Source organism: Chinchilla lanigera, unplaced genomic scaffold, assembly GCF_000276665.1.
Source record: "Chinchilla lanigera isolate Chin_1 unplaced genomic scaffold, ChiLan1.0 scaffold00144, whole genome shotgun sequence".
Classification (NCBI taxonomy): Eukaryota; Metazoa; Chordata; class Mammalia; order Rodentia; family Chinchillidae; genus Chinchilla; species Chinchilla lanigera.
Window position 1 is genome coordinate 2019945 of NW_004955545.1, and position 22171 is coordinate 2042115.

Genomic DNA, 22171 nt, shown 5'->3' on the forward strand with positions numbered 1-22171 from the left:
AAAAAAAAAACAAAAAAACATACCTTGATACCATAATGTTAAGTGAAAATCTAACTTGGCAAGTTTTTACTCAAAATTTATACTCAGTTCATGATATATTAATCTGCATTATTTATACATTGCTATTTGATTATCACTTTCTTTAAATCAATTATGGGTTTATCTCACCACACTTCCTTAATTCCTAAGGAATAGAATCTTGCTTTCTTAATCTCCACAGTATGTTCTGTGTAAGTCTTCACAACAGGCTCTTTAGAAATGTGGCTGAATAATGGGAGCTCTGGGAATAGTGTGTGACATATGGATACTAAATACACACTTGGACCCCATCTGTTTGGGTGCAAGAACTCCAATAGACAGCTTCTGTCCACACCACACAGAGGTCAGCCAATATTTTTCTCAGCGCATCCATTTGGCAAACATGCTGGAAAACCATTTAGGAAGATTTCTTCTAAGTTCTGATTAGCTTTTAGTACCTATGGAACCTGCCCTCTGGACCTAATTACATTTTGGACTGATTAACAATGTCAGTGTCTACCCAGCTGATCTTAAGTTGGTATGCCCCTCCATTGCTGTCTCTTAATTATCTCTTGCAAATAAGACTCTTAGCAACATGCAGATCAGATGGTACTAGAAACATGTGAAAACATTAGTCAGACATATGATGCTATAAAAATAGGCCAGCATATGGTGATAGTCTGGTACTGGGATTCCACAGCTAGCATCATTTCCTATTTTTCCAGACCTCAGTAAATTCAGCTAGTAGACACAGGGCCACACCTCCAGTCACTGGCTTTGGGTGTTTTTTGTTTTTTTTTAAGCTGTCCTATTGGGCACACAAAAACATGCTGCAGGGTTTTGGGGGCTTTTTTTTTTTCTTTTTGAGACAGGGTCTCACTATGCAGTTCAGGCGGGCCTTAAGCTCACTTTGTAGCCCAGGCTGATCTTGAACTTGCAACAATCCTCCTGCCTCAGCCTCCCATGTACTGGGATTACAAGTGTGCACCACCACGCCCGGCCTGAAGTTTTAAATAAAAAGAGGATTCACCCTGTCCCCAACCATCAGTTAATTCACCCAGTCAATCCTTATAACACATTTTGACTTCTTCCAAGCCAGTATTTTTCAATCTTTAGGACACATAAGAATTATATTCCCATAGTACACCCATTCATTTCATATTCAGTAGGTATGAAGCAAGGCGCTGGAATCTGCACTCTCAGTAAACACCACCTTACATTCTTCAGTTGTTTGTTTTTCAAACAGCGCCTATGCAGTGCAGGCTGGCCTTGAACTCACAGCAATCCTACTACCTCAGCCTCCCAAGTGCCAAGATTACAGGCGTGCACCACCATCCCCAGCTCCTCAATTCTGATTCAAGTTATATAAATCATCTTACGAAAAACCCTGCTGACTGCTCACACTCCCCAACTCCCAACAGCCTCCCACTGTAGCCCTTCCTCCCCATATTACTATCTCACCTTTTTGAACAAACCTCATGAAAAAATTAACATGAAAGCTGCTACCACTAGGAAGGCTTTAAGAACCGACTTTACTGTCAATATTTTCTATTAGCTGAGATCAGTGGTGGTGAACCTATGCCATGTGTGCCGCAGGGGTTGCCTCTATCATTAAAACCCATCACTGGGCTAGACCAAAGACAAAAAGCAGACTTTGCTTCTGAAAAGGAATAACCTTAAAAAAAGAAAAAGAAAAAATAAAAACAGGTGCAGTGGCACATGCCTGTAATAACAGCACATAGTAGACTGAGGCAAGAGAAGGGTTGTGAGTAAAAGGCCAGCCTGGGTTACATAGTGAGTTCACAGCCAGCCTGAACTACATATGGAGACTACCTTAAAAAATAAAAAATAGGGGGCTGGGGATTTAGCTCAGCGACAAAAGCGCCTGCCTAGCAAGCGCAAGGTCGTGAGTTCGTTCCCGGTACCGGAAAAAAAAATAAATAAATAAAAAAAAAACCCAAAAAAATAAAAAATAAAAAATAAAAAATAAATAAAAGATTTAAAATTCCCAAGAGACGTCTGTGATTGAGACATGTTCCTAGAATATTAAACTGAGTTCTAGTCCTAGTAACAGAACAAAATGCCCTTTAACATAGACAGACAATGAATTTCCCTGAGGTTTCACTATCTACTAAATGGACTAGCCACGTATAGAAGTACATACCTATAATCCCAGCACTCTGGGAGGCTGAAGCAAGAGGATATTAAGTTCAAGCTCAGCCTGGCAACTTAGTGAGACTATCTCAAAATAAAAAAGAGCTGCGGGTATAGTTTATTGTGAAGGCTCTGGGTTCAAACTCTAGTACAGCAACACAAGCTAGAACAGTCTTCTCTCCTTGTCACCATTTTCAAAAATCTTTCAAAGGTTGTGATGATTAAGCTTAGGTATCAACTTGGTTGGCTTGGGAACTGCTGGGTCTGTATGGGTGGGTCCTAAAGGTGTGACCTTGGGTATGATCTGGTCCCTGTCCCTTTCCTCTCTGGCATGTGCCCCTGCTCCACTTCCCAGTCACCATGAAATGAGCAGCTCTGCCCTGCCACAATACTTCTGCCTTAGAGCCAGCCAATCATAGACTAAGCTCTCTAAAACCATAAGCCAAGGCAAACTTTCCATCCTAAAAGAAAGCTGTGGGTGTTGAGTACTTGGTCTCAGTGATGGGAAACCTGACTAATACAAAAGCCCATTTCAAGGATCCAAACCTTTCATGTGGTTGATCTTCCTAAACAAGAATTACCTTTTCCTCTTCCAAAACCTCACAAGCTGGGCATGGTGGCATGTACCTATAATACCAGCTACTCGGCACACTGGGTCAGGAGGGTCACGAGCCCAGGAGTTCAAGGGCAGCTCAGGCAATAACATGGCAAGATCCTATCTCTTAAAAATAAATAAACAAATAAACAAATAAAACTAAAAATGAGCATATTATGAACTTAGCAATGGGCCAGGTACTCTGCCATTCACATAGATCTCATTTCCTTTTTTTCCTTCTTTTTTTTGCAGGGGGGCGGGGGGCGGTACCGAAATTCGAACACAGGACCTTGTGCTTGCCAGGCAGGCGCTTATTCCACTGAGCTATATCCCCGACCCTTCATTTCCCGATGAAATGGTTAGGTTCTTCTATCTTTCACAGACTATAGCAGGATGCCTACATGAGGAAAGTACTTAATAAACATTTACCAAATGATTTACAAAATAATGATCAACAGCATAAGGTATATCCAAGGACTTGTCATTTCTGTTCACTCACTTAGCCTTATTATACTCTAGCTTCAAATACTTACCCAATTACTTAAGTCTTTGTTTTTTGGGGTTTTTTTCCTTTGGTACCAAGAATGAAACTCAGGATCTTATACTTGCTAAGCAGGTGAGCTGAGCTCTATCCCCAGCCCTCAATTACTTAGTCTATTTCCACCCAAACTTTTATGTAACCAATACTCCTTCCTCAATTCTGGTAACATTTTTCTTTTGGGCAAAGGCATATAAAGGGTAGTAATCTTGGGAACTGAGCCCTTAACCTGTCAGATTTGAGGCTGTACTAAGGTACACAGTTTTGGAGTCGAGGATATAGCTTAGTGGTGCACACCTGTCTGGCAAACACAAGGTCATGTGTGCGTTTGATTCCTAGTACCAAAAAAAAAAAAAAAAAAGGTACATAGTATTGAATGCAATCAGAGGACTTAGTTGATGTCTATAGCTGCAGAATTATTTGCCTGCTGATAAGGAGAAATTCCTGAACCTTCTGAGGTCACAGACGTGCTGTGTGTTAAATATAGCATAAGAACAGAGAAAAATGAGACACCGTATTTTTCCCATCCTTTTTTGTTGCTGTTGCTGGACATTAAGCCCAGAGCTTTATACACGCTATGCACATGCTCTACCATTGAGCTGCATAATCAGCCTCCACAATCCTGTTCTTTAAGTTTCCAATTAATGAAAATTTTGCCATAAAGACAATGAGTAGAACAGATAATAAATGCAAACAGAAGCACTTACCTTCATTCCCCACATCATCATTCATGAGTCCCCCCAGCCACATCTTCCAGTCCTCATCATCAGCTGTATTGGGGTCATACATATCAGGGGTGATGTCCGGAGCACGAAGCTCTGCCTCTAGTTGGCCCAGAGGAACATCCTTCAGGGGCATCTTAGAACGGGTTCTGAATGCAATGAGACTATCATCCATGGGCTAGCCAACGGAGCAAGAAAAGAAAGCCACTAAGTGAATAATGTTTCTACATTCTCCAAACCTCATTTTCTCCATGCTTTGAATCCTAGCTTCAACCACAAGCTCTCTCCTCTAAATAACCTAGGTTTATTATTGTCTGAAAATTTGTAAGCAAAACGACATCAGTTTGAAACCAACATTTAAGACCATGTATAACAGCTTTACCAAGATATATGACTCATATGTCCAGAAGTTCACCCTTTTAAAGGTGGAAGGATTTTAGTATATTCACAGAATTAGGTAACCTTCATCACTAATTCCAGAACATTTCCATCATCCTGAAAAGAAATCCCATACCCAATTACGTTACTTCCTCCTCCCCCTCCTCTCAGTCCTGGTTAACCAATAATCTACATTCTGTCTCTATAAATTTCCTCCTACTGCACATTTCATACAAACAGAACAATACTGTGTGGCCTGCCTGTTTACCTTCACTTAGCATAATACATTCAAACTTCATCCTTGTAACATGTACCAGTACTTCTTTTTATTGCCCAATAATATTCCACTGTATGAATACACCACATTTTCTTTCCCATTTACCAGTTGACGGATCCTTGGGTTGTTTCTATTTTGGCAATAGTCAGAATAGTGCTGCTATAAACATTAGTCTAGTTTTTGGGTGGACATATGCTTTCAGTTCTCTTTGAACGGAACTGCTAAGACATACAATAACTACATTTAACTTTGTAAAGAAATGCCAGACCATTTCCGAAAGCAGTTAAACCATTTTACAGTCCCACAATCACTGTATAAGGATTCTCCACATCCTTGCCAACATTTGTTATTGTTTACATATCTTTTTCATTATAGCCAAGTGAAGCAGTATCTCACTGCTGGTTATTTTGGTGTTGGTTTTTTTCTTTTTCTGGAGATTGAAGCCAGAGCCTCACGCATGCAAAGCAAGTGTTCTACCACTGAGCTATACTCCCAGTCCTGTTTATTTGTTTGTTTGGTTTAGTTGTTTTTGAAACAGGGTCTTGCTATACAGTTCAGGTTGGCCTTAAACTTACTGTGTAGCCCAGCTGACCTCAAACTCAGCAATTCTCCTGCCTCAGCCGGTCGAGTGCTGGGATTACAAGTGTGCCACCAGGGATAACTCCCAGCCCACTGTTGCTTTGGGGAATCCCAGCCCACTGCAGCTCCCTAATGACTAATGATATTGGTCACCTTTTCACATGTTTATTGGCCATTCATACCTCTTTGCTCATCTGAGAACTGTCTTTTTATCACTGAGCTGTAAAGCATTCTTCATGTACTGTAGCTATAAATGCCTTATAAGCTGTGTAATTTGCACGTATTTTCTGCATTTTGTAGGTTGTCTTCACTTTTTTTTTCTGCACAGTACTGCAGATTTAACATAGGGTTTTCACACTGAGCTACATCCCCAGCCCTTTTCATCTTTACTTTCTTGAGACAGAGTCTCTAAACTGCTAAGTTGCCCAGGATAGACTTCAGTTTACAACCCTCCAGCCACTGTTTTTCAGTGCTAGGATTACAGGCATGGTCCCACAACTGATTTGTCTTAACATTCTTGAAACACATGTTTTTCCTTTTTTTGAGACAGGGTCTCACTGTGTAGTTCAGACTGGCCTTCAACTCAATTTGCAGCCCACACTGACCTTGAACTTGTGGATCCTCCTGCTTCAGCCTCAGCCTCCCGAGTGCTGGGATTACAGGTGTACCACCATGCCTGGTATGCTTTTCCTTTTGATGAGGTCCAATACATTAACTTTTTTATTTTATTGCTTATGCTTTTGGTTAAGCTAAGAAAACCACTGCTTCATTAGAAGTCATAAAGACTTATTCCTATGTTTTCTCCAGTTACTTAGTCCTTAAATTTATGTTTTTCTGTTTTGGGGGTGGTTTTTTTGTCTTTTTGAGACAGGATCTCACTATGCAGTTCAGGCTGGCCTTAAGCTCACTTTGTACCCCAGGCTGGTCTTGAACTTGCAATGATCCTCCTACCTCAGCCTCTCGAGTGCTTACGCTGTTATTTTTTTGAGAATCAGGGATCAAACCCAGGGCCTCAGGTATGCTAGGCCAGTGCTCTGCTTCTAATCTACACTGCCACTCTGACAATACATTGAGTTAATTTTAGACATGGTGTGAGGTAAGAGTCCAGTTTCATTCTTTTGCATGAGGACTTTTGGTTGCTCTATCATCTGTTGAAAAGACTACCCTTTCCCCATTAATTGATATTTACATATTTGTCAAAAATCAACTGAATGGGATCGGGATATAGCTCAGTGGCACAGAACTTGCCTGGCAAGCACAAGGTCCTGAGTTCAATTCCCAGTACCAAAAAAAAAAAAAAAAAATCAATCAACTGTAAATGGAAATGTGCTAATATTTGCTTCTAACCTCTAAATTTTGCTTCATTCATCTGAATGTCTATACTTAGAACAGTATAGGAATTTCCTCATTACTGTAACAGTGCAGTAATTTTGAAACCAAAAAGTATAAGATTTCTATCTTTCGTTGTTTTTCAAGATTGTTTGGTTATGCTAGGTCTCCTTACATTTCCAAATGAATTTACAGGTTAGCATGTCAATTTCTGTAAAAATACTAGATGGGGCCCTTCATGCATGCCTGTAACTCCAGCATTCAGAGGGTGAGGCAGGAGGATCACTATGAGTTTGAGGCCAGCCTGGGCTACATGGTTTGTTTAAGGCCAGCTTGAAGCACACAGCAGACCGTATCTCAAAAAACAAACATTAAGGCCGGGCGTGGTGGTGTACTCCTATAATCCCAGCACTTGGGAGGCGGAGGCAGGAGGATCATCGTGAGTTCGAGATCAGCCTGGGCTACAACGTGAGCTCAAGGCCAGCCTGAACTGCATAGCAAGACCCTTTCTCAAAAATACACACACACACACACACACACACACACACACAAAAAAAAAAATTAAAAAAATTCTCCAAATAATATTAACACAAAATTTTCAATGAATGAAGAGAAACTAGTAGTATAACAATTTTGTATTTTTTTTCCTTTTCCCTTCCTTCCTTTCCCTTTCCCCCACCCTAGTTCCTCTTTCCTTCTGAACAATTTCTTTCCATTTCACAATATCTATTGTACACTTTGGACTTTATTTACTCTTTCAGTTTCTCAATACAATGTTTACACATGTGAGTCTGATCTTGTACTCTGAGTATTTTGAAGATAATATGCAATGTATTAACTTTTGTTATTTTCCTATTATTTTGTTTTATTTTTTCCATTTTAAAAAAAGTAGATGGGGTTTGGGTAGGAAATGCATTGAATCTGTTAAAAAAAAAAACTAGGAACACTCTCCTCGGACTACCACAACGATCTCCTAACAAGCTTTTTTGTTGGTTTTATTTTCCGGTACTGGGAATCGAACTCAGGACCTCGCGCTTGCCAGGCAGGCGCTGTGCCGCTGAGCTAAATCCCCAGCCCCTCCTCCTAACAAACTTTTACTTTCCTTTTCTTTATTCATTCGTTTGTTTTGAGACAGGGTCTCACTATGCAGTTCAGGCTGGCCTTGAGCTCACTATGCAGTTCAGGCTGGCCTTGAGCTCACTATGTAGCCCAGGTTGGTCTTGAACTCACAGCAATCCTCCTGCCTTAGCTTCCCCAGTACTGAGATTACAGGTGTACGCCACCTCACCTGGCCTTATTTATTTTCTTATTTACCTACAGTCCATTTCCCTTACTTTAACCCAAAGGAATTTTTGTGATAGAGGAGGTTACTGGGGATTGAATCAAGAGCTTTTACACTAAGCTAGATCCCCACCCCTTTCTTATTTTTTATCTCAAGACAGAGTATTGAATTACTAAATTGCCCAGGCTGGGCTTAAACTTGTGATCATCCTGCCTTAGCCTTCTGAAGTGCTGGGATTACAGGCAGGCACCACTGCACCCAGCTAGTACAATTTAGAAAAATACTCCAAGAAGTTTTTCTAATGGTTAAAACAAAACCTCAGTTTTGTATCATTGACTTCCCAAGGCTTTCATGACCTACCTCTTACCTGTGGCTCACCTTACTCCGATCACTCTCCTGTGATCCCATCCCAAGCCACTTTGTATTCCTTAACATGCAAAGACCTGAAGGACTTGAAACGTGCTGTCTCCTCTGTATGAAGCACTTCTGTCCCCAGAGCTTTTACAAGCCTGGCTGCTTCTCATATGAATCTCAGCTCAAATGTTGTTTCCTCAAGATTTTTTGTTCTATAGTTCTCTGACAGGCATTATCATATTTCCTATTAATTTTTGTTAACAGATTTATCACAGTCTGAAATAACTGACGTGTTTAGGGTCTACTTCTTCCCAACAAACTAAAAGTTCCATGAAGAAAGACTTTGCTGTTTCTTACACTGTTGTTTTTCAATTTCAACCATTCAATATCTGTTAAATAAATGATTAGGTAAAATAATACCACCACTACTATTTAATTATTCAAAAGCAGGATAATTAAATAAAATGACCCTTTTGAAGCTGTTCCATTCAATCACGTATTTTTAAATTTTAAGACGGACACATTTTCCATCGGCCTACAAGACTGGTAGGGATATATTACTAATTTCTCTTAGTTCACTGAAAAGCAAGTTTTGTGCTATTATCTCTTTGTTTCTTCTTTGTAAGAGAATCTTTCTCATCAATGTCTTGTACTCAGGGGAACTCGTACTTTGAAGATAGTGATACACAGTGTATGAACTATTATTATTCTCTTATTATCTTTTGGTTTTTTTGTGTTTTCTTCCAGCACTGGGAATCGAACTCACGACCTTGCGCTTGCCAGGCAGGCACTGTGCCACTAAGCTAAATCCCTAGCCCCTATTCTCTTATTATCTGATTATGAAGGAAAAAAAGACAGGTGGGGAATACTGCAAACATTAAAAATAACTCAAATAAAGTCAGAATTATAAAGTCATCGTTTGATGGTAACCATAGTAATAACTGCTTTAGGCAACTAAAATTAGTGAGTATAAAGATATTACAGGCACAGTGGTACACGCCTGTAATCCCAGCACTTGGGAGGCTAAGGCAGGAGTATTACCATGAGTTTGAGGCCAACCTGAGCTATATAGTAAGTTCAAGGTCAGCTTGAACTGCACAATGAGACCCTGTCTAAAAAACAAAAAAAATATATATTGGCCTCAAATGATACCCCTATATGACACATACTAATTAAAAATGGAAAATAGTAACTTTGGAGGGAAAGGAAGCAGACACCTTGGCCAAGTGATGAGGGCTGACATGACAGACATCTGTGCCTCCGGCTGTGATAAACTGGGAAATAGTACTTCTGTAGCATACGTGCACAAAAAGTACAAAGCTGAACATGATTACAAGTGAATACCAGAAAAATCCAATTGAAGAATATTCTACAAATGATTGCCGTGTAATCTTCAAAAATATCAAGCTCATAAAAGACCAAAAAAAGCCTGAGGAATTTCCAGATTAAGAAAACTAAGAGCAAGAAGCAAAATATACATCTAACCCTAGAATAGCTCTTCGATAAGAAAAAAACAATTTTTTTCTACTGTAATAGGTGTCGTTAGGACAGTCAGCAAAATCTGAGTACATCGCTCAGTAAATTAAATAAGATTATTGTATTCTCAAAGAGAAAAAAAGCAACATGTAAGTGGCACACACCTTGTAATCCCAGCACTTGGAAAGCCCAGGCAGGAAAATGAGTGCAAACTCAATGTTAGCCAGGGCTACATAGTGAGTTCAAGGCCAGTCTGAACTACACAACAAGACCCTGCCTCTAAACAAATAAATAAATAGGAAAAAACTATCATACTCTGATTTTGGTAGCTGTAATATGGCAATACAGGAAAATGAACCCATGTTACACAATAAAACATCTGCAGTAAATGACAGCATGACTGCAGGACGCTCTATATAATGCCTTTTTTTTTTTTTCTGAGACAGTGTCAGGCTATGCACTTCAGGCTGGCTACAAACTCAAACTTGCATTAATCCTCCTGCCTCAGCCTCCCAAGTGCTGGGATTACAGGTGTGCACCAGCACATTCAGCCAATGTTTGGGGTTTTTTTTTGTTATTTTATTTTGCTTTGTTTTGCTGTGTTGTGTAGAGGCTCAGTGGTAGAGCACCTGCATAGCACACATTAGTATTCAATCCTCAGTAGTGGGGGTCAAAAAGTAAAACATGCACAAAAAAAGAGGAAGATAATAAAAAGGCAACTAAGATAAAAGGTTAATATCTGGGAGAATCTGTCTGAAGACTGTTGCTTTGATCCATATTTGAAAATGCGCTGTCACACTGTTTATTCCTTCCTTAGTACCTGCCATTCTCAGGGCCGGGTATGGTAGCACGTACCTAAAATCCCAGCACTCAGGAGACTAAGAGCAGCTAGAGGCCAGCATGTGCTACATAATGAGTTGAAAGCCAACCTGAACTACATAGTGAGCCCCTGTCTCAAAAAACCAAAAAAAAGCCAAGTGTGGTGCCGCACGCCTGTAATCTCAACACACAGGTGGCTGAGGCAGGAGGATCACTGAGTTTGAGGCCAGCCTGGGCTACATAGCGAGTTCAAGGCTGGTCTGAACTACACGGCAAGACCCTGTTTCAAAAAACAAAACACAAAAAAACTGCCACTCTCATGCAAGAGAAAATGGCACAAACCAAATAGAGGCTCAAATACTGTATCATGGCTCTTACTATATAAAAATTAACCCACCACCACCCCCCGCAACAGAAGCAAGAACTAAATTACCGCATTTTACTTCTTCAGTGACTGAATTACTGATCTTACCTGGAAAGAATCCATGCAGACAGGACTGGAAGCCAGCTCCTCATCTACTGCATGCAACTTCTCCATGAAAGTGCTATCCCTGGTCTGCTTTGGTTTCGGAGGGGGTGGAGGCCCCATGGGTACCACCTCAGCGCTGATGTGCCTGACGGCAGGTGCAGTAACTTTCTCAGCCTGATTAAGAGAGGCAGTTGTGTTAAGGAAGAAACAAAAGGGGAGACAGAAAAGGAGTAGGGAGGAAAGAGAAAAAGAGGCAAAGTCCCCAGTGAGGCTGACTCTTTTCTTCTCATCTAGATACAGGTACAGGAAAACAAAGGCACTGTCAAGTACAGAGATCTAATGAGGTTTCATCCTGCTTCCAGTGAAGCCAACAGAATGTTACTTTGGTTACCAAAAGGTGGGAAATCTTCTGGGACACTGAAGCAGGAGGATCACAAGTTCAAACCCAGCCTGCACTAAAGTTTAGCAGCATAGTGAGACTCTGTCTTCAAATTTTTTTTTCTTTTTCTCTTTTTGAGACAGGGTCTCACTGCAGTTCAGGCTGACCTTGAGCTCACTTTGTAGCCCAGGCTGGTCTCAGCCTCCCAAGTGCTGGGATTACAGGCATGTGCCCATGCCCAGCTCTGTTTCCAAATTTAAAATATAAAAATGGGTTGGAGATGTAGCTTAGTGCAAAGGCTCTAGGTTCAATCCAGTACCACAAAAACAAAACAAAAAAAACAAGTAGGAAATCTAATAAAAATGTCTCTAAAGGCAACGGGTATGACAGAAAAAAAGAAACTGCCAGTTACATATATCTAGCCCCTTAGTGAGAACTCAGAACAGTTATTCCCCTATCCCTAGGCCCCAGTCCTCTCTCTCTCTCTCTACTCTTTCCTGTGGAGACAGGGTCTCACTATGTAGCTCAGGCTGACCTTGAGCTCACTATGTAGTCCAGACTGGCCTCAAACTTGCGGCGATTCTCCTGCCTCTGCCTCCTGAGTGCTGGGATTACAGGTGTGCGCCACAACACCCGGCCAGTCTTCTCTTAAGTGTTCACTGAGGTAAGAAACTTCGAAAAGGGGTAAAGAGATCTGAATCACTATAAATATATCATCCACTTAAACAGTTGACTGAGATCTGCTTATACAGTTGTGTCTAATTCATCTCTTTTATAAATTGCTGATTTACCTCTAATAATATGCCACTTTCTTCATCCGTTTCTGTCATCTCAGAAGACTGTCTCAATCTGGATTTCTTTGCCCCACGTGGAGATGATGCAGTGCTTTCAACATCACTTTCCAGTAAGCTCTAAAAAACACCCAATTCGTGTGTGTGTGTGTGTGTGTGTGTGTGTGTGTGTGTGTATCCCTAATTCAATCCACTGTGTTTGAAGTATCTTGAAAATCAATCACAAAATAGCAATCATTTAATTAGACAAAGAAAATAAAACTTAAATAGCTTAATATCCAAAGGGGGAATAGGGAATAGATCACTATCTTCATCTGCATTACACTGTCTGTAAAAGTGTAAGGCATTGGTTTAAAACCTTCTTAGAGGGGGCTAGGGATTTAGCTCAGCGGCACAGCACCTGCCTGGCAAGCTCAAGGTTGTGAGTTTGATTCCTGGTACCAGAAAAAAAAACAAAAAACAAACAAAAAAATGAAATAAAATAAAATCTTCTTAGAAACAAATCAAAGAAAACACTAAAAATCAAATAATACACACTAAAAGTCAAACAATACATTAACACATTGATAAAAATGAACAAACTAAGCAACAATAGTTCTAAGCAACAATATACATGAATCTCAAAGGTATGTTGAACAAAAACAACACGTAAACCATATGTCCATTAACATGTTTCTAAACAGTTAAAATTGTTTGTTTGTTTGTTTGTTTCCGGTACCAGGAATCAAACTCACGACCTCGCGCTTGCCAGGCAGGTGCTGTGCCGCTGAGCTAAATCCCCAGCCCCTAAATAGTTAAAATTCAACTACAGTGTACAAAGATGCATATCTAGGCGATGTAACTATAAGGAAAAGCAAGCAAGGAATTAACAAAAAGGCAGGATAGTGATTATTTTTAGAGGGAAGGAGGTGAAACAAATTGGGAAGGACAAATTGGGTTTGTCCTAACAATGTTACATTTCTTAACTTTGGAAGAAGTTTCATGAGGACTCACAATATTTTAACTATTTCAATTGTACCCATTTTCTTCTATACACATATCTGTTGTTTACATTACAATTTGTAATAAAAGCTACAAAACAGAGATAAAGAACAGGAAAACATCTTACATCATAGAAATGATTTTTAAAAACTATATTTCAATATTCTGTATAAAACATGTGTCAGCACTAACAAAGTATACTCTGCCCTATGAAACTAGTATAAATGAACATCCCCTCCACTCACCTCCTCGGCAGTCTCATCTTCCTCCTCTTCGTCTGGCTGATACTCTTCATCTGAGGAGTCATCTTCTTCAAGGTGGATATCCACAAACTGTGGGGGCTGCATGGCACAGTCACAAATGAGTAGGGCTGGAGGTGTGGCCCAGTGTTAAAGAATGGGCTTAGCAACACCAAAATAAGAAAAGAAAGAAAAAAGGAAAAAAAAGAGAAAGAAATATATAGCATTGGGAAATGCAAAACTACATGTATTTGGAAAATAAGAGGAGAAAGCAAGGCAGAAAAGAATCTCCTAAAAGCGTAACATGCAGTTAGACCAAAAAACTCAAAGAAGGGGTTAAATGATTCTGACATACAAACCTGAGAATAAGAGAACGGAAAAGAAACCAAAGCAGAAATTAAAACAAAAAGACAGGTCTAATTAGTAGAAGCGAAGTACTCAGATTTCAAAGCTGATGAAGTTTTTCTGGAAAAGAAGGACAATCTCTTCCAAGTTTACCTTAATTTCATTGGCCTTCTTAATTGGAGAAATATTCCATGTTGGAATCACCTATCAGAAAGAAAGTAAACAATTCACTGAAATTTTTCAATTTGCATTTTTACTTCCTCTTGACCATCACGAAGAGTCATGTACCTGACAGATACCTACAGTGACCTAGTGCAGAGGGTACACTCTCAAGTATTTGTCAAGGCTTGGCTTAACGTAAACCTATTAAGATTCACTTTTAGCTATAAAGAAGGAAAAAAAGCCTGTCTTGCCTACTTTATATCACAGCACAGATTCATACAGAACAACGGATATGAAAACTACTTGTATATTTGTAAACTATAAAACTACACAAACCTAAGATTTTGTAGTCACAGTAGCCTTCTGATATCAGTACTCCTTTTCAGTGCTGGGGATCAAACGCTGGACCTCATGTATGCTTGGTAACACTCTACCACTGAGAGACATGATAGTATTTTTAAAAATCAACTACATAGGGCTCGGGATCTAGCTCAGCAGTACAAGTGCCTGCCTGGCAAGTGCAAGGTCCTGAGTTTGATTCCTGCCACACACACAAAAACTATCAATTACATAAATCTACTATCGGCTCACCTCCAAAACATCAACCACATGTTCTTACAGAAGGATGTAGGAGAAAAATGTCATGTCAATTGTTTGGAAAAAAGCAATAAATACAGACATAGACAGATATAAAGCAAATAGGATAAAATGTTACTCTTGGAAACCAGATTGACTGTAATATTCTTTCAACTTCTTGTATGTTTGAAAATTTTTATACTGGAATTGAAAGAGGAGGTTTTTTGTGTGCTTTTTCTTTTTGCTCTTGTTTTATTGCAGTGTTGGGGATTGAACCTAGGAAGGAAACTTTTTTCTTTTTTGAGACAGGGTCTCGCTGTGATGTTCAGGCTGGCCTTGAACTCATATTGCCCACACTGGACTCAAATTCCTGCCAACCCTCCTGCCTCAACGCCCCCTAGTGCTGAGGGCTGGGGATTTAGCTCAGCAGCACAGCACCTGCCTGGCAAGCGCAAGGTCATGAGTTCAATTCCCGGTACCAGAAAAAAAAAAAGAGAAAAAAACAAGTTCTGGGATCACAGGCATGTGCCACCACAGGCAGCTTGGAAACTTTTTAAAGAATATTTAAATAGCTTTAAAAAATACACAAAATAAAATAAAAAATAAATTTAAAAAAACATTTTAATAGCTTTTACATACTGCTAGTAAGACAAGAATAAGGATATATAATTTCTTGTGCATTAATTGTGACATAACCAGAATCATCTTATGAACAAAAGACAACGGTCCCCAACATCTATCTCTAAAGAGCCCTAAGATGTCACATTTCAGGCCTGCTATGTACTGATCATTTTGTCAGTACAGGTAAAGGGTCTGATGTAATTCAGATTCGTCCCTTTCCATCTCTGTTTCTGTTTCTTGGTTGTGGGGGGGCGGATGGACGGACAGACGACAGACTGGGGACTGAATCCTGGCACTTTGCACTGAGCTACATCCCCAGTATTTCTTATTTATTTTGAAACAGGATCTCACAAAGTTACCTAGGCAAGCCTCAAAATTGCAATCCTCTTGCCTTAGCCCCAGTGCCAGGATTACAGGTATGCACTACTGCACCTGGCTTACAAGTAATTCTTTAAAAAGGAAAACGCAGAGTACAATTTTTCCTATATCTTCTCCCTATGAATAACCTAGAATTAAAATTCTATTTACCAAGCTAAAAAAGCAAAGAAAATTCCACACCACTTACCACTCCCTTCTCCACCACTTCCTTCAGTTTAGAGCGTGTCATTTTAGGCTCCTAAGAGGGAGAAATAGGGAGAAAATAGTCAGTAAAAATCACCATGTGATTCTTAGGTTTGGAGATACTAACTTTGCACCCAGCTGTTAAACTGTTTACTGTATACAAACTCCAAAGTAACCTCCTACGTCTAGCCATTTTATAGATAATTCTGTTCCCCAACATTAAAAGTGACAATCCACTACTCACAAACATTGGCATGTCTTCTGTCTCACTGATGGCTGCCTTCATCATAGCTACCACATGTTCATTTGTGATTACTTCCTGGAAAAAGATGAAATTTCCCTTTATGCGAAAGAAAGGTCGTCATCTAGCTAATACTCATCTCAATATAACTGCACTACACCAATACGGAGGACAAATGAAAGTTATATTCTCAAGTAGCTTCAGACTGGGATAAAGCAAAGCAACCAAACACCAAAAAAGGCAACATCTGGACAGATGCATACAACTTTAAATAACATAGTAGCATATGGACCTATTTTATTAGATGCTCTTAGAAACAGGAATGAATAGGCATCCTAAGGTAATTTATTATATGTTGAAGAGAAAGAGTAACAAGCCGGGCATGGGAGCACATACCAATAATCCCAGACCTCAGGGAGGCTGAGCAAAGAGGATCTCAAATTTGAGACAAGCTTGCACAGTTTAGTGACTTAGTAAGACTATCCCAAAATAAAAACTTACAAAGGGCTGGAGCCTGTAATCCCAGCAGTCAGGAGGTTGAGGCAAGAGAATTGTCACAAGTTCAAGGCCAACCTGATCTATGTAGAAGAACCTGTCTCAAAATACCAAAAAGGGGATGAGGTGCTGAGACTGTAGCTCAACATATTTTAGTGGAACATTGTGAGTTCAATCCCCATAACAATTAAAAAAAAAAAAAACAGAAAAAGACTCCTAATTATAAATAAAGAACCCGTTTTAAAAGAGTAACAGTTCAAGACCAGACTGGGCTACAAAGTGAACTCAAGGCCAGCCTGAACTGCATAGCAAGACCTGTCTCAAAAAAGACAAAAAATAAATAAATAAATAAATAAATAAATAAATAATTGAGTAACAAATAGCAAAAGCTACAGACACAGCTGAGATGCTACATAAGTGTTAAGTGGGCTTTTTAGCAGATATATCATCCCACAAAATAGTAAATCTATGTTGAATGTTATTATCTTGTTTTTATTTTTTTGAAACAGACTTGCTGTGCACTTTAGGCTGGCCTTAAACTCACAAGGATCCTCCTACCTCAACCTCCCAAGTGCTAGGATTACAGGCATGTGCCACCATGCCCAGGGAGAGAAAGCTGTTTTGAGCAGTATGTTTTGGTAAACCATATACCAAGAATCAAGAACTGGCTCAGAATTTTTATTTGCATCCCATGGGAAATTTCCACTCCAGTGACATCACTGCCCTAGCCTCACTCACGTGAAGGATGTTTCGCACATTGACGGCCGTCAGGTTGTGCTGCTTCGCACCATCCTCTAAGGTACGGTCAAGCATGTCATCCAGTTTCAGGTCACACGTCAAGGTCCCTTGCTCTTGATCCCTTCCATCTCGTTTCCTCTTGGTACCCTTTTTCTTTTTTTTCTTTTTCTCATTTTCTTCATTGTTTTGCTCTTCTGCAAAAACAAAAAAATAACAGCATCTCAAGACTCTGGAAAACTGCTGTTCTAGGAACTTAGTCCAAAAGGCCAATGCTGAAGGAAAATCAAGCTACCAGCTGCCTGGCACTGAACACCCAAGACTCTGCTATGGTAGTGGTGGTGACGGTGGGCTTCATAATATTAGTGCATTAGTAAGGACAGCTAACACTCACTGAGTAGTGCCAGATGTCAGATGCTCTTCTGTGTACTTTATAGATAATGATTCACGTTATAGTTCTGTGAGTAACAACCCTACACGGGCTGAGATGGGGGCATACTCCCAGCACTGAGCGAGGCTGAGGCAAGATTGCAAGTTCAAGCCCAGCCTAGACAACTTAGCAGCTTAACAAGACTGTGTCTGAACATTTTCAAAAACTTAAAAATATAGACACTGTTAATTTTTCCACCATACAGATGAGGGAAATGAAGCAGAAAAGAAACTTTCCAAAAAGCTAATAAATGACAGACTCATGTTTTGAAGACAAACACTGTAGCTCCAGAATCTAAGACTTGTATTATATGGTATACCAGAAATCCTTCGTTTGTGTCAACTCTATGACTTGGTAAGAGAGTCTCGATATTTTCTTTTGTAAAATGTGGATGTCTGCCCAGTAGGCATGTCATGTGGCTTAATAATATTTATTAAAATGCTCTGCAACGAAGGAAACATTATACACATATAATTTATCATTACTAATGGTATTATATGCTTCGGTCTATAAAAGGGAAAAAGGAGAACAAGCAATAAAAAAAATCTACTTTTTGAACTTACACAAATAGAAAGTGGATTAAATATTTTAGTGTCCAAAAAATGTATATCTATTACCAGACAAAAAGAAGAGCTTGTTGACCACAAACCTTTGGTAAGTCTTGGAATACAGTATCATAAAACACTAAAACAAGGTTTACATCTCTCTGACATTTCTGGTCTGCTACTATTTGAAGTCAAGAAGTTAGAGAACATTAACACCAAGACAATCTTCTCTATTTACAAAGATTTTATCAGAGTGTAGGACAGGCATGGTGGCACACACCTGTAATATCAACACTTGGGAGGCTGAGGCTGGAGGCTCACCATGAGTTCAAGGCCAGCCTGGGATACACAGTGAGTTCAAACCTACCCTAAGCTACATAGCGAGACCCTGTCTGAAAAAGAAAAAAAAGCATGTGGTCATAATATTTAAATATTAGCCAGGCATGGTGGCACATGACTATAATCCCAGCACTTGGGAGGCTGAGGCAGGAAGATCATTGCAAGTTCAAGACCAGCCTGGGCTACAAAGTGAACGCAAGGCCAGCCTGAACTGCATAGCAAGACCCTCTCTCAAAAAGACAAAAAATAAATAAATAAATAAATAAATAAATATGTTTAAATATTATAAATTTTTTTTTCTAAACTGTTATTCTTAGTTTCCATCATTTATTTTGTTTCAAACCTATAATAATATACAGACCAGCACAAGTTCATATGGATAGGATGGATCATACCATGGAAAACCATTTAGTCCCAATAAAAATTGAAATATAAGCCAGGCATGCGGGCACATACCTGTAATCCCAGCACTTGGGAGGCTGGGGCAGGAGGACTGCCACAAATCTGAGACTAGCCTGGGCTACACAGTGAGTTCAAGGCCAGCCTAAACTATTCAGCAAGACCCTGTCCAATCTTGTATGCAAATACAAAATACAATTTAAATTAATTTATAAAGAAAACACCATAGATTTAAAAAATAATGAAGTTCACTGCAGAAAGTAATTTTTCATGGAAATATCATTAGTATCTTATAAACAGGGAATCAAAGCCATAACAATGGAGCCTCTATAATTCCAACTACCCAAGACATCTGGTCATGGCCATGACAAAGAATTTATTATACTAACCTTACTGCTGGAAACATTGAAAAACTACACACAAAGCTGGGAGTGGTGACACACACCTGTAATCCCAGCACTTGGGAGGCTGAGGCAGGAGGATCATTGTGAGTTCAAGACTAGCCTGGGGTACAAAGTGAGCTCAAGGCCAGCTGAACTGCATAGGGAGACCCTGTCTCAAAAAAAAGAGAGAGAGAAAAACTACATACAAGGAAAACTTCAACATATACAATGACAGTCTACACACACTGGAGAACAGCCACTGTGACCCGGATGAAGGAGCATGATCTTAGAGAGAAAGGATGCTCACAACAACCTATACTGAAAAACAGCCTGGGGTGGCTAAGTCACAGCTTGGGCAGCCACAGCCACAGAAGTTGAGGGATGATGCCCTGCATAGGAGGGAACCCTGTTAAAAATGTGTCTGTGTACAAACTTCTTTTAAAACTCTTAAACTGTGCACAAGCAGAACACAACTCCAAGAAACCCATCAGGAAATGAAACTATAAGGCCTAAGGCAAATGCAGAAATCTCAGCATTCCACAGTGAAGTGAAGATGGAGGTTGTAGCTCAAGTCTTGTGAAGGAAGGAAGGACTTGAAAAACAGCTTTCTTCACTTAAAGTTCTCAGAATAAGCCACAAAGAATAAAGCCACACTCTGGAAGTTATAAGAAAAGTTGAAACAGTGGAGCATGGTGGCACATGACTAAAATCCCAGCATTCGGAAGGCTGAGGCAAGAGGATCGCTTTGAGCTCCGGGCCAGCCTGGGCTACAAAAGCAAGCTCAAGGCCAGCCTGCACCACAGAGTGAGACCCTGTCTCAAAAAAAACAAAATAAGCCAGGCATACAGCTCAGCAGCACAGTGCCTGCCTGGCAAGTGCAAGGTCATGAATTTGACTCCTGGTACAAAAAAATAAAAAAAAATTTTAAAAAAACAGATTGATGTAAAAACTGCAATGGAAGAGAGAAGTTTCTAAAAATTTATTTTGAGGGGCTGGGGATTTAGCTCAGTGGCAAAGCGCCTGCCTGGCAAGAGCAAGGTCGTGAATTCGGTTCCCGGTACTGGAGAAAAACCAAAAAAAAAGAAAAAGAAAAAAAAAAAAATTCATTTTGACAAAGGCATGAAAGATAGCCAAAAGATAACACTCCTTAGCAAAAGAGACCAAGAAATAGGACTAGAGCCAAGAGATACCTATCAGTGTGTTAGATCTGAAGGACCACCCTGCTCTTACTCAGTGAGAAGATCTTTTCATATGTGTGGATCGACAGCTGGCTGAAGCACTGTGTGGCTTCCGAAACCCAATATCCACTCCAGACAACCAAACCACAGTCACCAGCTCTCATCCAGGTCCGACTGTGGAGACACCAAAGGTATCCGAATGAAGGCATGTCCATCTGTCACAGGCCACATAAAAAGGGTGCCTAATTATCAAATTTAAGGTAAACTTCCCTGAAAATGTCTTTCTCTCTCCTGATAAAACTCTTCACAAAAACTCCTCAGAAGTAGAAGAGACTGATAAAACAGACCAGGTAGAATTAATGCACTTGAGTCCAAATCAGGAAAGACAGTGTCATTGTCATGGAGAAGCCTGTGTGGCTGATAAACATCACCCTAGAAGTGGTTTAGTGTCAGACCTCGTAATGTGGCCGGTGACTAACACCACTGCTGCTATTTTATGTGCAGTAGTGAAAGCATGAAGGACTATAATCACGTTATTTTTTGCCTATGATAAATCAACTACAGCAGTGTTTTCAAAGTTAAATGGAAGAATAAATGCAAATATAAAAGTTCTGACTTTCTCCTGTATGGTGACCTCAGTGTATAGGATAAAGTTTAATGGTTGTGAAAAGTAAAAAAGTACCTACACCTGGCATCCGGTAAGCCATACCCTGAAAATGATTTCGGCTGTGTATATGGACAAATTTAGACCAAAATACCAGGAATACATTCACTTCAGTGTACAGCACTTCATTGTTAAGCTACAGAATAAAATTGTACTCCACTGGCAATCAGAAAAAGGAGAAAAAAAAATATGGTGCTGGGAACCACAAATTATAAACTGAGTCTAGGGGATGTCTCTTTGCTTGTTCTTGTCCTGCCCTTGAGCCAGACACCAAGGTGGAAAATCCCCCCTTTTCTCATCATAGCTGGAAGCCCTAAGGCTAATGACTGCTGTGGTGTTTGAAGGGCAAGATATAACCAGCTGGAGATGATAAGCACCTGCAGAAACTAGTTTCTTCATTGTCTTGTCCTTGTTGCTGCCAGAATGCTTTGTTCTTACTAGCCCACCAGAGTCACCATTACTATTCCTGAAAACACCCACGGCCCTTCACTCACTGTCCTTGCTTCAGGTTCTGAGTAGCTAATGGCCTTTAGTTCCCCAAGGACAACTGGTCATCCCAGATCCCTGCCTGCACCCCTATTTCATCTCTTCCTCTCTTTCTTCCCACTGTGGTTGTAACATTTGGCAGGAGACTGGTGACTCACTACAGGGGTTCCCAACAGCTAGCACCATGGAAAGGGTCTCTAATAGGAAGGGAGGAAGAAGAGAGTGAGGGAGAGAGGAAGGGGAAAGAAGGGGAGGGGAAGGGAGAAAAGAGGGGAAAAGAGGGGATGGAAGGGAGCCAGAGAGACAGAAAGAAAAGAGAGATGAAGCTGAACATGGTAGTACATGTTTATAATTCCAGCACGGAAGGAGGCTGAGCTAGGAGAAGCTGGAGTCTCAGCTAGGTAAGTTAAGACAGCAAAATAAAAAGTTTTTTAAAAGAAGGGCTTCTGGGGCTGGGGATATAGCTCAGTGGCACAAGTGCTTGCCTGGCAGGTACAAGGTCCTGAGTTCAATTCCCGGTACCAAAAAAAAAAAAAGAAGGAGGAAAGAAGGGCTTCCAAGCAGGAATGATGTTGCACACAGTTATAACCCCAGCACTCTGGAGGCTGAAGCAGGAGGATCACCATAAATA

At 40.1% G+C, this 22171-nt stretch overlaps 1 protein-coding gene across 3 annotated transcripts in view; it reads right to left on the bottom strand.

The window, feature by feature from the left end:
• Window positions 1-22171, bottom strand: part of Gon4l (gon-4-like (C. elegans)) — a 64413-nt gene that overhangs the window by 29743 nt on the left and 12499 nt on the right. For all 3 annotated transcript variants that reach the window (XM_013508237.1, XM_005411606.2, XM_005411607.2), the window contains 8 exons: window positions 17120-17313; window positions 15890-15964; window positions 15650-15700; window positions 13879-13929; window positions 13387-13482; window positions 12161-12280; window positions 10994-11164; window positions 4013-4205 (listed from right to left, as the gene is read on the bottom strand). In XM_013508237.1, coding sequence (XP_013363691.1) covers window positions 4013-4205; window positions 10994-11164; window positions 12161-12280; window positions 13387-13482; window positions 13879-13929; window positions 15650-15700; window positions 15890-15964; window positions 17120-17313 — 951 coding nt within the window. The remainder of the gene's footprint in view (window positions 1-4012; window positions 4206-10993; window positions 11165-12160; window positions 12281-13386; window positions 13483-13878; window positions 13930-15649; window positions 15701-15889; window positions 15965-17119; window positions 17314-22171) is intronic.